The following is a 15,005-nucleotide window of genomic DNA, read 5'->3' on the forward strand; positions in this document are numbered from 1 at the left end:
GGCTAGTTAGGCCCTAATTCTCCTGAAGGGCCATTGGCTCCGTGACATCTGCCAATGAGGGAAATATTTTGTCTTCACTTTTGTAGGACTGAAAAGATATTAATAAGCTATACATAAATTTATAAATCTGCTAAAACTGGCTCTTTCCCTGTGTGCTGATACAGATTAGGTAAACAAGACTAATGATTCAGAATGTAAGTTGATTACAAGGCAGAAGGTCAGAAAGGAATTTTTTCTCCTAGCATGCAGTGTTGGTTTCACTTCTCTGCATCAACAGGTATTGGTCACTGCCAGAGACAACAGGCTAGTTCAGTGCTGCAGATTCCATGAGAGCTGAGAATCTAAGCTGAAGAGGTGTTGAGGGACCAATGTATGACAAATTTTACTGTAGATGTATGTATTGTAGTGAATACAGATCCCACCAAGTAGTGTCCTATCTAGATCAATTTCCTTCCCTTAGTAGTATTACTGATTCCCTCTTACTAATTGTGAAAATGTCACTTCTTCATGGGGAAGGACACAAACTACAGGATTCAAAGAATGTGGGCGAAGAAGCATTATGTATCATTTCTTCCCACAGGGCCTGAGCTTACTTTCTGTGAGGCATCTTGCTGTTCTTGGGGATAGGATGGTAGAACTTGAGTTTCTTGCATAGCAATGCAAAACACTAACATCTCAGCACCAGCACTGGTTGTATGGGTGATCAACCACCGTGGTTGCCCATAGCCCCTATTTCCAGGGGGCATTGGACCTCTGTGCTGCTCAGTTTTCATAATTTTTATTTATTTATTTGTTTGTTTGTTTGTTTATTATGGTTCAGTTTCTGGATGCTGAAAACATTTTCCACCCTGGGCAGCCAAAAGGCTAGCACTACTCTTGAGGGGCACTATCACCATTGTATTTTTTAGTTTACTGAAACCCAGAAGTCTTCATTATTTGACTAATTATTTACATTTTTTCCTCAGAGACAAACAAGACGGTCTGCTGGAATTATGGTAAGTGCTTTTGGGAAGGACGTGTGATTTCCTTGTAAGACTCTACCAGTAAAATTGTCCATATCCTTTTCTTCATCCTGACAACATAAAAGGTCCCCCCACTTTGTATCTTTTTTTGTTGTATATCAAAGGAAAAGGAGAAAGGGAACTGTTTATAGATTTAACTACAGTTCCTTCTGATCATTGGCTTTTTCCCTCCACAAATGAAATATGGGGCTGAACCAGGTTGAAATGTGGTCTTGTGGCTAGAGCAGGGAAAGTCCTGCATTCTCTTCCTGTCTCAGCAACTTCCTTGGGACAAGTCATTGACATCCATGGAGCCTGTTTGTGCTTGGCATTAATCTTTGTGCTTCAGTTGCCCCATCTGTAAAAGGGCATAATAATAGGTGACTCCCAGAATTATTTTCATGCTCCATTAATTGTTTGCAAGACACTTTGAAAACTGTTTTGGAAAGGTCTTACACAAATACAAATAATTATTTTTATATGACTAAACTCATTTAATTTACAGCTAAGAGATTAATTGAAACCACAATCATAAAAGAAAGGTAGGTAAGCAGTTCATTTAATACAAAACTGGTAGCCTAGTAACCTGCTTGGTGTTTGTAAGTTCTAAAAAATAAAGCAAGCCTGAGCGAAAGCAGCCATGATTAGCCATATCGGAAATGTCAAATATGGCCTTCCTTTGTTTCGCTGGAAGATTTATTGTAGAGCTCAAATGTGTACTGTGAACTTTCTCACACCTTACCTCCAGTTGATTGGAATTTAATAAAAAACTCTGTTACTGATGCACAAGGAGGACTGGAATCCGACTCACTCTTTCAGAGCTGTGCTGCTCTGCTGGACTAAGAAGAGTAAAGAGCAGTAATGGCTTATTTACATCACCATTATTAACAGATATGACTCTGATACACACAAGGACCAGCTCTGATATGTAAGCAGGTGTCATTTTTATGTAATCACTTTTCAGACTAGAACGACATTTTAGACTTGGCATGTAGGAGTCAAGCAACTTCCACCTGTGGTCAATATGCTGTTTTAGGCAATAACTGTATTTTCTTTTTGTCTTCTCTTATCTATGATGTTCATAGGGCAGGGATCAGAAAACCAGTCCTGGACAGCACAAGCACTGTGAGAAATGTTTCAACCGGCAATGCCAAGCCCCAGTCGAGCTCACCATCTCCTGCCTAGTGATCAACTGCCATTCACGCTGTGGGGCTGCCTTTCATATGTGTAAACAGGAAGAACACCAACTCTTATGTCCCCTAGAGCAGGTCTCATGCCTCAACTCAGTTTACGGCTGCCCTTTCTCCATGGCCCGTTTTAAGCTGGCAAAGCACCTTCAGGTCTGTCCAGCCAGTGTTGTCCACTGCTCTATGGAATGGAATCGCTGGCCAAATGTAGACTCAGAAACCATTCTACATAAGAACATTATGAAGGAGCCACATAATGAGCAGTATCTAGATACAGCCCTAGCCCTCAGAGATCAGAAGATTCTTTTTAGAACTCTGAAAATGGTTGAGCTATTTCCAGAATGGAGAGAAGATGATAACACGGAAGAGCCAATAGCAGGTTTGGAAGAAGGAGCCGTTGGGGGAATAGCATGTGATTCTATAGAAGCTGATGGCCAAGTTGCTGAGCTTACCCAACAGGAGCGTGAGGATTTGGCAAAGGATAAGAAGGGGATGGATCTAGTAAGTTACAAAGCCTGGGAGAACATGTTTAGCAAAGAGCTTTCAGCATTGAAGGCAACAGATGTTTCAGCAAACTCGGAAAAAAAGGAAGGAGATTGCTACAAGAAAACAGGACAGATTCTTTGTGATGGCAACCCCAAGGAGAAGACAAAGGAAGCAGCTATTGTGGAAGAGCCAAAAGAAAACAAAAATAATCAAGTGATTACAGGTGCAGAAAAGACAGGTCTGGCTCCTTGGCAAGATGGGATCCTGGAGAGATTGAAGAAAGAAGTTAACGTAGGGGATTATAACATGTACCTGGTGCATCATGGGAGAATGCTCATCCATTTTGGTCAGCTAGCTGCTTGTACACCAAGAGAGAAAGACTTTGTGTATGGGAGTTTGGAGGCTCATGAGGTGAAGACTGTATGCACCTTCAGAGTGCCAGTTAGCTATCATGGCAAAAGAGCACAACTTCGAGATTCCTTGGCATACAAGATAGCAATGATGGACAAGTCAGTGGATACTTCAGATTTGCAAATAAGCCTTGAGGAATTTCCTAAATCAGATACAGCCAGAAGTACACTATTGTGTGCACTGGAAAAGGAACTGAAAGGTCATGAGATCTCAGAAGCAAAGAATATTGATGGACTGTTCATGGATTTTGGGACACAGACATACAGCTTTCAGGTGGAACCCTTCTCCTCTAGAGCTGTTCTAGCGGATGTTCTGGATATAAAAAGCCCACCAGAACTCCATGTAGAGCTTCATACTGAGTGTGTGACTAGAAGACATAACAAAAGCTGCTCAGCCTTCACATTCACTTGCAATCACTTCTTCAGGAGGGATGAGTTTCCTTCACATTTCAAGAATGTTCATGCTGATATCCAGTCCTCTCTAAATGGATGGTTCCAACATCGTTGTCCACTTGCCTACTTGGGATGTACTTTTGTTCAAAACCGCTTCTACCCTGCTAGTCATAAAGCAAAGATTATCTACAGCCAGCATCTTGATACATTTGCTATTAAACCAGAAGTTGACCCTGTGCTCTCTGAAACACAGAAATGCAATTTTACAACAAGTAATCAAGGAAAAAGTAAAGAATCCTTGAGCAGCCTTCCATTGGAACTTTTACAGTATATTGCTGGGTTCTTGGACAGCTTCAGCTTGTCTCAGCTGTCCCAAGTGTCTGTACTGATGAGGGATATCTGTGCCACTCTACTTCAAGAGAGAGGGATGGTCCTCCTGCTGTGGGAGAAAAAAAGATATTCCCATGGAGGTACTTCATGGAGAGCTCGCAAAAAGGCAAGTGACAGTGGTGTTTGGAAAACAAAAGGTATTTGCAGGATCATCGAATTAAAAATATAACACAAGACTTGACTCTGTTTGATGTGAACTGAGCTTTCCTGACACTTAAAGGTCACACACAGAACTTTTTAGAAATTGGACTTGTATCTCTTTTGGGTTCTGTACAGTGCTTAAAGATAGCCTGAAACTACCACATCCTATTTTGTAAGGCAAAAGTGAAATACTTGCAAGTAACTGTGACTGTGAAGGGAGCCCAGATTTTCACATCAACTCCTAATGTTTTCACTGATTGGTAATTTACAGGGTATTCATGAAAATTTGCTTTATTGGGACTTGGCTGCTTAAGGTATCAGGCATGGGATAGGAAGCCCTTTACCTCTAAGTTTAAAACTAGCCCAGGTTGGTAATGACTGAAAATTACTTACATCTGCTGGCGACTTTTGGTGGTCTAAGTGAAATGTGTTGACAGGTCTCACTCCAGCTCTCAGTCAGTGGGTGTCAGTATTACACATTCATCATCACAACTGACACTGATTTTGCTGTTACTCTCACAAGAAGTCAAGGACTGAATGGTTTTGGGAGACTTTGGGCTTGTCTACATGGTATGTTAGAGCGCACCAGCTGGGATGGAAATTCTAATGGGCACCAGCTTGTTGCATACTAACTGGCCAGTGTGAATCATACAATCATAGACTTTAAGGTCAGAAGGGACCATTATGATCATCCAGTCTGACCCCCTGCACAACACAGGCCACAGAATCTCACCCACCCACTCCTGTAACAAACCCCTAACCTATGTCTGAGCCACTGAAGTCCTCAAATCGTGGTTTAAAGACTTTGAGGTGCAGAGAATCCTCCAGGAAGTGACCCGTGCCCCACATTGCAGAGGAAGGCGAAACCCCCCCAGGGCCTCTGCCAATCTGCCCTGGAGGAAAATTCCTTCCTGACCCCAAATATGGCGATCAGCTAAACCCTGAGCATGTGGGCAAGACTCACCATCCAGACACCCAGGAAAGAATACTCTGTGGTAACTCAGATCCCACCCCACCTAACATCCCATCACAGGCCATTGGGCGTATTTATCGCTAATAGTCAAAGATCAATTAATTGCCAAAATTAGGCTATCCCATCATACCATCTCCTCCATAAACTTATCAAGCTTAGTCTTGAAGCCAGATATGTCTTTTGCTCCTGCTGGTGTGCACTAAAAGTTCTCTCATGTGCGTTAATGTATTACTGTTTGAAATGGGATTACATCAGTGTGCCCTAGAGGACTTTAGTGTGTCCCAACAGGGTCCACATGAGCCAGTCAGTGTGCAAACTGGTGCACATTAGAATTTATGCCCCCCTGGTGCACATTAACACATTGTGCAGACAAGCTCTTTAATATGACTACATATACAAGGTCATACACGCAGAGACAAAGAGTGTGTGTCACACAGGATGGAGGACTGTATCTTGAAAAGCAGTGACTCTGAAAAGGACTTAGGGGTAAAAGTAGATAACCAAATGAACATAAGCTCTCAGTTTAAAGCTCTGGCCAAAAATCTAATGTGAACTTTGGATGTATAAAAAAGGAAATCTCGAGTAGAAATAGGGATGTTATATTACCTATGTATATGGCAGGCAGGGGACCACCACATTGTTTCCAGTAGTACTGTGTCCATGCCTGGTGTCTGTGCTTCAAAAAGGACACCAAAAATGGGTGAGGGTTTAGCGAAGAACCACAAAAATGTTTTAAGATCTGACTTTCAGTGAGAGGCATAGGGAGCTCAGTCTGTTAAGGTTAAGAGGTGACTTGATCATTGTCTATAACAAGTACCTATATGGGGAGAAGATATGTAAGAGCTGAGGGCTTTTTAATCTAGCATAACAAAATTGAACAGCTGGAAATTGAAGCTAGCCAAATGCAAATTGGAATTAGGTTAGGAATAAGTTACAACATTTTAATTGCTGGGAATCAACCAGTGGAAGAACTTACTCAGTGATGTGGTGGATTCTGCTTGATCATTTGAAATCTTTAAATCACAATTTATGGGCTTTATGCAGAAATTACTGTGTGAAATTTTATGGTAATGCAGGCCAGACTAGATGATCACAGTGGTCCCTTTTGGACTTAAAATCTGTCAGTCTATTAATGGAATGCCTCTCTCACTCCTCCAGGTGAGAAGTGAGGGAGATTGGTGAAGGAACACAAGGTTTGGGGATGGGATCTCACACTGCCGCTGTTCTGCTTCTCTTGGACTGTTGACAGAGGACATAAGTTTACAGAGTTGTCAGTCTGGTACATTTCACCAGCACTTCACTAACAAATATAGGGAAAGAGGGTGAACGTTTAAACCACCTTTCCTCCCTTCCAGTTCTAGGCTGAGCAGGAGCCAAAACAGCCCTAGTATAATTTAGGCAGGCTGGAACCTGCTTTAAATTACAATTCATTCTCTGGTGCTTCCTATGGGCAGCTAAGAATTTAGCACTGTCCCAGAATTTCCATACTGCTGTGTTGTGACTCTGCTCCGGCTGCCTTGGGATCGTGGCCAGGAGCCACCAAGCTGCAGCTGCTCCTGGCACCCCCAGGACTGCTGCTCAGGCAGCTTCCGGGGCCAGCTGCACTGGCTGCTGCTCGGGCGATCCGGGGCCAGCTGCCCGGGGCTGCCAGAGCAGCAGCCGGTGCAGCTAGCCCCAGGCCACTCCAGCAGCGGCTGGTGCAGCTGACTGCGGGGCCACCTGAGCAGCTGGCTGCAGAGCTGCTCCAGCAACGGCTGGCGTGGCTGTCCCCAGGGCCAGCTGCTTGGGCGGTTCTGGAATCAGCCACACTGGCCGCTGCAGAACTTCTGGAGGTCGCAGGAAGTCACAGAATCGGTGATTCCACGACCTCCGTGACAGACATGGAGCCCTATGCATAATACCTAGTAATATGGTGTATACGACTACTATCATATATGTATTGGCTAATACTTCTAATATTTGGATTTCTGTTACACATAACTTTAACTCTGAAGTTCCTAGATTTATAATGCTTGGTTTTGGTTTATAATGCTTGGTTTATAATTATAACATTGGTCGAATGTTTTTTACCTATAAGTTATTCATGTGCACTCTCAACCTTACTCCATTTTAATATACTTTTGGTTTGGTATACATAAGTATGTATTTACACAAAGAGAGAGATGTTATAAGACAGTGTATATAAAGACATAGGACCTGATTTTCCACTGTTACACCAATCCTATGCTATCATGACTCCACTAGTCAGTCCAATCAATTAAGAGTAATGACAGTCCATTTTAATATCAGAACATCGATGTGTTTGTAAAACCTCTTTGCATTTTAATTAACGTTCTAGTATTCTCTCCTTTACTCCCACATACTAGATCTGGCAGTTCAGCAGCCTGTTCTCCCCTGTTAACAACTGGCAGTTCGGTGATGTTCCCTCCATGTCTGAACACCTGAAGATCTGTCCGTTCTACGATGTAGAGCACAAGAAGGATCCATTCTTGCTTGCCAGCATGTGTGGACCCCGAAAGCGGGCTCAAGATAGCTTGGTCTCAACCTTCAGGCATGGATCCTGAATAAATCCTCCCAGCTTCCTCCCCCAGTTGTAGAGATTATTATGTGGGCACCCCATAAGAAAATTCCCTTTGGAAACACAAAATCAACCTTTTGCTGTTCTGTTTGGAATATGTTGCATCATTTTCCTTCAGTATTTTAGCAATACTAAAAAAAAAAAAAATCAGTACTTTATTCAGCTGACAGGCTTTCTGTTTATTTTTTGTGTTTCATGCCTGCTCATAAATAGAGCCACCTGGAAAAAGCAATGATAAGAGTACTGGTTTATAGCAGGCAGCCTGGCAATCTGGAAATCAGGGAAAAGCTACTGTCACCATACTTTTTCCCTGAGGGAGGAAAGAGCAGCTAGAGTACCTAGTTTGGATGAATCTTATCCCTGTCAGTAAGCAGAATCATCGACGACTACTAGCACACAGAGAAATTCCTAGAGTGTGCATTTGCTAGGTTACTTGAAAACTGACAGATGTGGAGATAGCAAGGGTACTGGTGTGCATAGGCACAGGAGAACAAGCCCCAAATTGGTGGATGAATTACAGCTATATAGATATTTTACCAAGGAGACAGGAATGCATCAAACAGTAACAAACTGGTATTTGAGGGAAAAGGACTTTAGGCCCTGATTCATGAAAGTATCCCCATTCTGGACCGCATTTAAGTGCATGCTTAAAGTAGAGATGGTTGAAACAGTTCAAATAAAAAAATTCTTTGTCAAAAATGACAGCCAAAATTAAAGACCATTTTTTAACAAATTTGCCCTAAATGACACTGTTTTCAATGTCATGCAGTGAGTCAGAAATATTCCTGGCTTCTATGCTCAAACTTCTAAACAATTCTCATTGGCCAGCTGATGCAAAGTGGAATAGCACCATGAAAGTCAGTTTATACCAGCTGAGGATCTGGCCTATTTTACAATTAGTACCTGTCCCAATGATGTTGGTATTATTTCAGCTCTGGTCTGCTTGCGTCAAGTCCAGAGAAAATTGCTCCGCTAGCTCTCTTTACATAGAAAGAGAGATTATGACATCAGTTTCACCCCCACTCCATACCTATCATCTTGACTCTTCCTTTATTCTGTCCGTGAAAGCAGGTCCTGGAATCAGACTGGAGAGAAAGGGCAACATTTTTAATTTTGGCAGTTCAGGGTATGAATTAGAGAAGAGAACATCTTGACAGTGGTCCCTTTCCCTTCCCTTCATTTGATGCTGCAGGATGTTGTCCCTGTTAACTGGTGACCAGGCACTAGCTAGGATTTAATTAATCAGAAGAGATATGCTGAGCTGGTCTAACCTGGAAGCCTCTGATAAAAGCTTCACTGAAATCGTCTGAGCTAGATCCTGACCTATTTATCTTAGTGAGCACAACATGGATACATTTTAAAGACGGATACCGAGGGGGTTGGCTAGGAGAAGCTGGGCACCTGTTGCTTTTGTAAAACAACTTGTCTGCTATAGAGGAGCTCAAATTGGAAGACTGAATCCAAACCTTCTCTAATACTGAGGACATTTGGATCCAGATCTCATACTTGAATTTCATGGCCTGGCCCCATTTTAGTTGCCTGTTTTATTTCCAAAGAATAAAAGTCACATTCTACTCTGGGTCTTGACTGACAGACTATGTGTCAGTCCCAGTACCCTACACTGAAACTATGGCTTAGGTGAGACCTGGGAAGTATAAGGAATATATTTAAACGCATGAGACAAGCATGGACTTTTGGAACAATAAGTGTTAAGTGGGTTTCCTGAGGAATCCCTGGGGAGTGGTTAATATAAATTCCATTACAGGAGTTATGCAAAAACCTAGTCCTTTCAAACTATGCCCTGAGGAGCGGGCCATCAATTGGTGATTGCCTGTTCTCGGAGACTGGAGATCAAAGGCCCAAGCTGTATACAGAAGCAGCTGAACCTTCCAGTTGGGATTCTGGTGCCTGATCTAAAAACCGACATGAACATGTAACCAAGGGGGCAAATCCAGCTGTGAGGTTTGCGAGACTGACTATCAGAACCCCCAACTGGAATTAGGGTGACCACTAATAAGTTATTTATATGCATGTAGGTACTTTTATTCTTTTGTATATGTTTTCTCTGTAATGCTTTTTACCTTAACAATAAATGTGCTTGCTTGGAAAGCGCTGTGTGGTGATTTGTAGCCGCTGGCCATGCAGGCTTTGGCTATGGTTCAGGCGCTACAGCGGCACAGCCACGGCGCTGCATCTGTGCCACTGTGGCGTCCAGTATAGATATTTGCTACAACAACAGAAGAGGGTTTTTTCCGTTGCTGTAACAAACCCACCTTTCTGAGAGGTGTAAGCTAGAAGTGGTTAATATAAATTCAACCACCACAGTTATGCAAAATTCTGCCTTTTCAAGCTACCCCCTGAGGAGAGAGCCGTCAACTAGTGATTACCTGTTCCCGGAGACTGGTGACCAAAGGCCCAACCTGTATAAAGAAACAGCTGAACTGTCCAAGTGGGGTTCTGGGGCCGGATCTAAAAATTGACATGAATTTGTAACCAAGGGGGCAAACCCAGCTATGGGGTTTGATAGACTGACCTTTACCAGAGCCCTGAGGATGACCTCTGGTAAGCTTTTAGTGTGTATGTTGGTTCTTTTCTTGTTTTATGTATGTTTTCTCTGTAAGTGCTGGAAACATTTTCCCTGCATGACCCCATCTTCAGATCTTCAGATGTATTGCTTCCCATGATTGCCGATAGCATGGAAGATGCCATTAAAAATGACATCCTCCATTCTATGTGACCTTGCATGCACCATCTGGGCATAGTTACATCACATAGAAGATGCCATTTTGCTTTACGAAATGGCATCCTCTGTGCAGCATGAACTCGCACATGTATGCTGCATGCAAGGTCACACTGTATGGACAGCACCATTTTACAGAGCAAAATAGCATCCTCTGTGTGGCTTGACCTCACACATATGGTGTGTGTGATGTCATGCTGTGTGGAGGATGTCATGGCCTCCTCTGCATACTCAGGACGGCCACAACCCCATCTGCTGATAGCGCTACTCCACTGTGACCCACAGTTTGGGAACCACTGCAATATAGGCTATATCTACACTACAGATGCTACAGCAGCTACTGCTATGGCACTGCAGCTCTGCCACAGTAACATCTAGGGTAGACACTCTCTGCAGCGACAGACAGGTGTTTCCCTTTGCTGTAGTAAATCCACTTCTCTGAGAGGTGGTAGCTAGATCGATAGGGCTTAGATCAGCTTAACTACATCTCTGAGGGGTATGAATTTTTCACACCCCCGAGTGATGTAGCAAGGTCTACTTAAGTTTTAAGTATAGACAAGGCCACACTGTTCATAGCCCTTAGAGAGAAAGTAAAGCATAAGCACTGACCTTTAGGCAGACTGACTTGCTGGGGATATCACAATGTAAGACAGGGAGCCATGCAGCCTTAAAACCCCTGCAGACAAGGGTCTCTACCCAGAGACGGGTAATGACAGAAGACTTGAGACCCGACTGGGAACTCCTGAAGTTTGCCATGGAGGGGAGGGGAGACAGAGGTAGTTACCATGACGCGTTGACAGAAGTTTCTTCTCATCAGGGAATGGGAATTGGTAGATGTGAAGTAATGGGATTTAGGAAAGGTGAAAGGACAGAAGTCAGAGAGGTCAGGGAGGGAGTGGGGAGGATCAGGAAAGGTGGAGGGGATTGAAGTCAGGAAAGGTAAGTGACTGGGTACAGAAAAGCTAAATGGGTGAGGATGGACTGGAGAGAGGCAGGTGGGGACAGAATTCAGGAAAGGGGTGTGTGAGTAGGAGGGCTTGGGAGAGGTAATTTGAATGGAGATGAGGTTGGGAGAAAAAAGTGGGTGTGGATGAGTGAGTAGTATAGGCTCAACACCTTCCATCACCATATAATTTAGACAGGTTTCCACACCCCCACCATGCCCCATGTTAGTGACTCTCCTTTAGTCCCTCCTCCTAATTTCTTCAATAAGCAGTCTGCATCCCTCAGGAAGTTCCCTCCCATCCTTTCCGGGGCTCTTAGAGATCATTTTTGACCACATGCAAATGTATCCACAAAAAGAAAAGGAGTACTTGTGGCACCTTAGAGATTAACAAATTTATTTGAGCATAAGCTTTTGTGAGCTACAGCTCACTTCATCGGATGCATTCAGTGGAAAATACAGTGGGGAGATTTATATACACAGAGAATATGAAACAATGGGTGTTACCATACACACTGTAACTAGAGTGATCAGATAAGGTGAGCTATTACCAGCAGGAGAGAGGGGGGCGGGGGGACCTTTTGTAGTGATAATTAAAGTGGGCCATTTCCAGCAGTTGACAAGAAAGTCTGAGGAACAGCGGGGGGTGGGGGAAATAAACATGGGGAAATAGTTTTACTTTGTGTAATGACACATCCACTCCCAGTCTTTATTCAAGCCTAAGTTAATTGTATCCAGTTTGAAAATTAATTCCAATTCAGCAGTCTCTCGTTGGAGTCTGTTTTTGAAGTTTTTTTGTTGAAGAATTGCCACTTTTAGGTCTGTAATCGAGTGACCAAAGGGATTGAAGTGTTCTCCAACTGGTTTTTGAATGTTATAATTCTTGATGTCTGATTTGTGTCCATTTATTCTGTTACGTAGAGACTGTCCAGTTTGGCCACTGTACATGGAAGAGGGGCATTGCTGGCACATGATGGCATATATCACATTGGTAGATGTGCAGGTGAACGACCCTCTGATAGTGTGGCTGATGTGATTAGGCCCTGAATAGATATGTGGACAGAGTTGGCAACGGGCTTTGTTGCAAGGATAGGTTCCTGGGTTAGTGGTTCTGTTGTGTGGTGTGTGGCTACTGGTGAGTATTTGCTTCAGGTTGGGGGGCTGTCTGTAAGCAAGGACTGGCCTGTCTCCCAAGATCTGTAAGAGTGATGGGTCATCCTTTAGGATAGGTTGTAGATCCTTGATGATGCTTTGGAGAGGTTTTAGTTGGGGGCTGAAGGTGATGGCTAGTGGCGTTCTGTTATCTTCTTTGTTGGGCCTGTCCTGTAGTAGGTAACTTCTGGGTACTCTTCTGGCTCTGTCAATCTGTTTCTTCACTTCAGCAGGTGGGTATTGTAGTTGTAAGAATGCTTGATAGAGATCTTGTAGGTGTTTGTCTCTGTCTGAGGGGTTGGAGCAAATGCGGTTGTATCATAGAGCTTGGCTGTAGACAATGGATCGTGTGGTGTGGTCTGGATGAAAGCTGGAGGCATGTAAATGGCCCACCTCGATTATCACTACAAAAGGTTCCCCGCTCCCTCCCCCCCCCCAGCTCTCCTGCTGGTAATAGCTCACCTTACCTGATCACTCTCGTTACAGTATGTATGGTAACACCCATTGTTTCATGTTCTCTGTGTATATAAATCTCCCCACTGTATTTTCTACTGAATGCGTCCGATGAAGTGAGCTGTAGCTCACGAAAGCTTATGCTCAAATAAATTTGTTAGTCTCTAAGGTGCCACAAATACTCCTTTTCTTTTTGCGGATACAGACTAACACGGCTACTACTCTGAAACCATGCTCATGTATGGGGCTGGTGTTCTTCTACTGCTTTTACTCCAATCCCTTAAACATTCTTACATACAACTTATCTGTAACTAGTCTCTGTAGAACCCTCCATTTGAATCCTTCAGGGTCTCCTGGTCATGGTCCAGAGTGCTAAACAAATCTTGAATCAGCAGTCTGGTCTCATGCTTCTCCTCTGCACTGTCCTTGTGATCTCACTCATCAGCAATTATCCCCATGGCCTTGCTCCCATGCATGGGCGATGGGTGAAGCTTTCACTTGGGGAGGCTAGCTCCCCGACTTGCCCCTTCTGCCCATGGCCCTGCCCACACTCCACCCCACTCCGCCCAGACCCCTCCCCCTCCCCACTTGGCCTGCTCTCCCGCCATGCATGTCTCCCTCCTCACTTTCCTCCCCATCCCTGCTCACTCCCCCCCAGCTCACCGCATGCGCACCCCCTTCTAGCCAAATCCCTGAAACCAAGAAAATGACATTTGAAGAAAACTCCGTTTTTCTGCAATTTCTTTCTAAAGAAAATGGAGCATGTTTTCCCCTGTGTGCCAGACTGTGTTTGTGAAGACTGGACATGCAGAAGGTACCTAATTAAAAGCACTAAATTTGGGAATAAATTATGCCAGTCACAGATTTTTTGATACGGTGATAGCTGACATGCAGGCATCCTGCAAAATGGCCTTTTCAAGTGCCCCCCACATCTCATTGATCCTGGGGAACATATAATGGCAAGCAGCAGTTAAAGCTAATTGAGAAATCTCTTTTCAGGGGGTAGCCATGTTAGTCTGTATCAGCCAAAAGAACCAAGGAGTCCTTGTGGCACTTTAGAGACTAACAGATCTCTGGCCTCCTTTCTTCACACAAGAAAACAAGGTGTCAGGCCTCAGTCTCAGCTGGCATTTGCACCCTGACAGGAAGAAAATGACTGGAATCAGACTGCAAAAGCTGCCACCTCATTTTCACTTCTTCACACAAACAAAGCTTGAGCTTCCTGTGTTTGTTGTTTCAACAGCAGTAAGCACCACAGGCAATAAATAAGACCTGCCAAGAGGAGTGGCTGCTGCAGCTAGACATTAATCCTGGCAGTAAAATAAAGGCTACTTTAACAACACTACTACCCCCTCACAGAACCAAGAAGGCAAAAAGTCCCATTGAGGCAACATGGTGGTGCCATCTTTATGTACCAGACTCTATATCCCCAGAGATGAAGGAACCAAATCCCCAGGTAGCCCCATTCTCATGAGAAACTGGTCACCAGGCAGATGCAATCCCCCATCCTCTAAAAACAGTTGAGTCTCTTATTCTATGTCTCCCCTCCCCCACTGTGTCCCTCCCCCCTTCCTTCCACACCCCTTCCCCCCCTCCCCCGCTCCCCGGGAGCAGCAGCTGAGCTGGGGGAACAAGTGGGGGGTGGGGGCGCAAGGAGGAAACCCATGGAGCAAGTAGGGAGGAGGCTGAGCAAAGGGGGGACTGGGGCCGAACGCGAGTGGGGAGAGGGGGGCGGAGGAGTGTAATTTTTTTGGATGGACATTTAATTTTTTTAACTTGAGAGAGAGAAAAATATATATTTTTTAATATGAAGGAAAAATTTGTTCACCTTGTACATGAGGGGAAAATATTTTTGCATGAGGGAGAAAGTTTTTTTTTTTTTTAGAATAAGAGAAAAAAATCTTTTTCTTCACATGAGGGGGAAATATTATGTAAAAGAAAAATTATGGAGGAAAAATTCTTTAACTACAGAAGATTTTTTTAACATGACAGAATATTATTTTTAACATGATCAGAAAAACATTTTTAACACAAGGAGGAATTTTTTTTTAATACACCACAAAAAAATTTTGTTTTATAGGATGGAATTTTTTTTAACTGATGGAATTTTTATATGATGGAAAAAATATATATTTTTAACATGCCAGAAAATATTTTT

General features: G+C 43.5%; 2 protein-coding genes across 2 annotated transcripts in view; one reads left to right on the forward strand and one right to left on the reverse strand.

The window, feature by feature from the left end:
* The window catches only part of VAMP1 (vesicle associated membrane protein 1), a 104,142-nt gene that overhangs the window by 10,373 nt on the left and 78,764 nt on the right, over positions 1–15,005 (reverse strand). The gene's annotated exons all lie outside the window — the stretch shown is intronic.
* Positions 183–9,589, forward strand: FBXO40 (F-box protein 40). Its single transcript, XM_037892643.2, has 4 exons — positions 183–194; positions 966–995; positions 2,087–3,973; positions 7,348–9,589. The coding sequence occupies exons 1-4, from the start codon at positions 183–185 to the stop codon at positions 7,543–7,545; spliced, it is 2,127 nt and encodes a 708-aa protein (XP_037748571.1). The 3' UTR covers positions 7,546–9,589.

The sequence above is a fragment of the Chelonia mydas genome, chromosome 1 (genome assembly GCF_015237465.2).
Source record: "Chelonia mydas isolate rCheMyd1 chromosome 1, rCheMyd1.pri.v2, whole genome shotgun sequence".
Lineage (NCBI taxonomy): Eukaryota > Metazoa > Chordata > Testudines > Cheloniidae > Chelonia > Chelonia mydas.

Bases quoted from the DNA above. Each gene is read 5' to 3' on its own strand.
- FBXO40 (XM_037892643.2), top strand. The intron at 996-2,086 runs GTAAGTGCTTTT...TGATGTTCATAG, and splicing joins GACGGTCTGCTGGAATTATG to GGCAGGGATCAGAAAACCAG. The intron at 3,974-7,347 runs GCAAGTGACAGT...CCCACATACTAG, and splicing joins CATGGAGAGCTCGCAAAAAG to ATCTGGCAGTTCAGCAGCCT.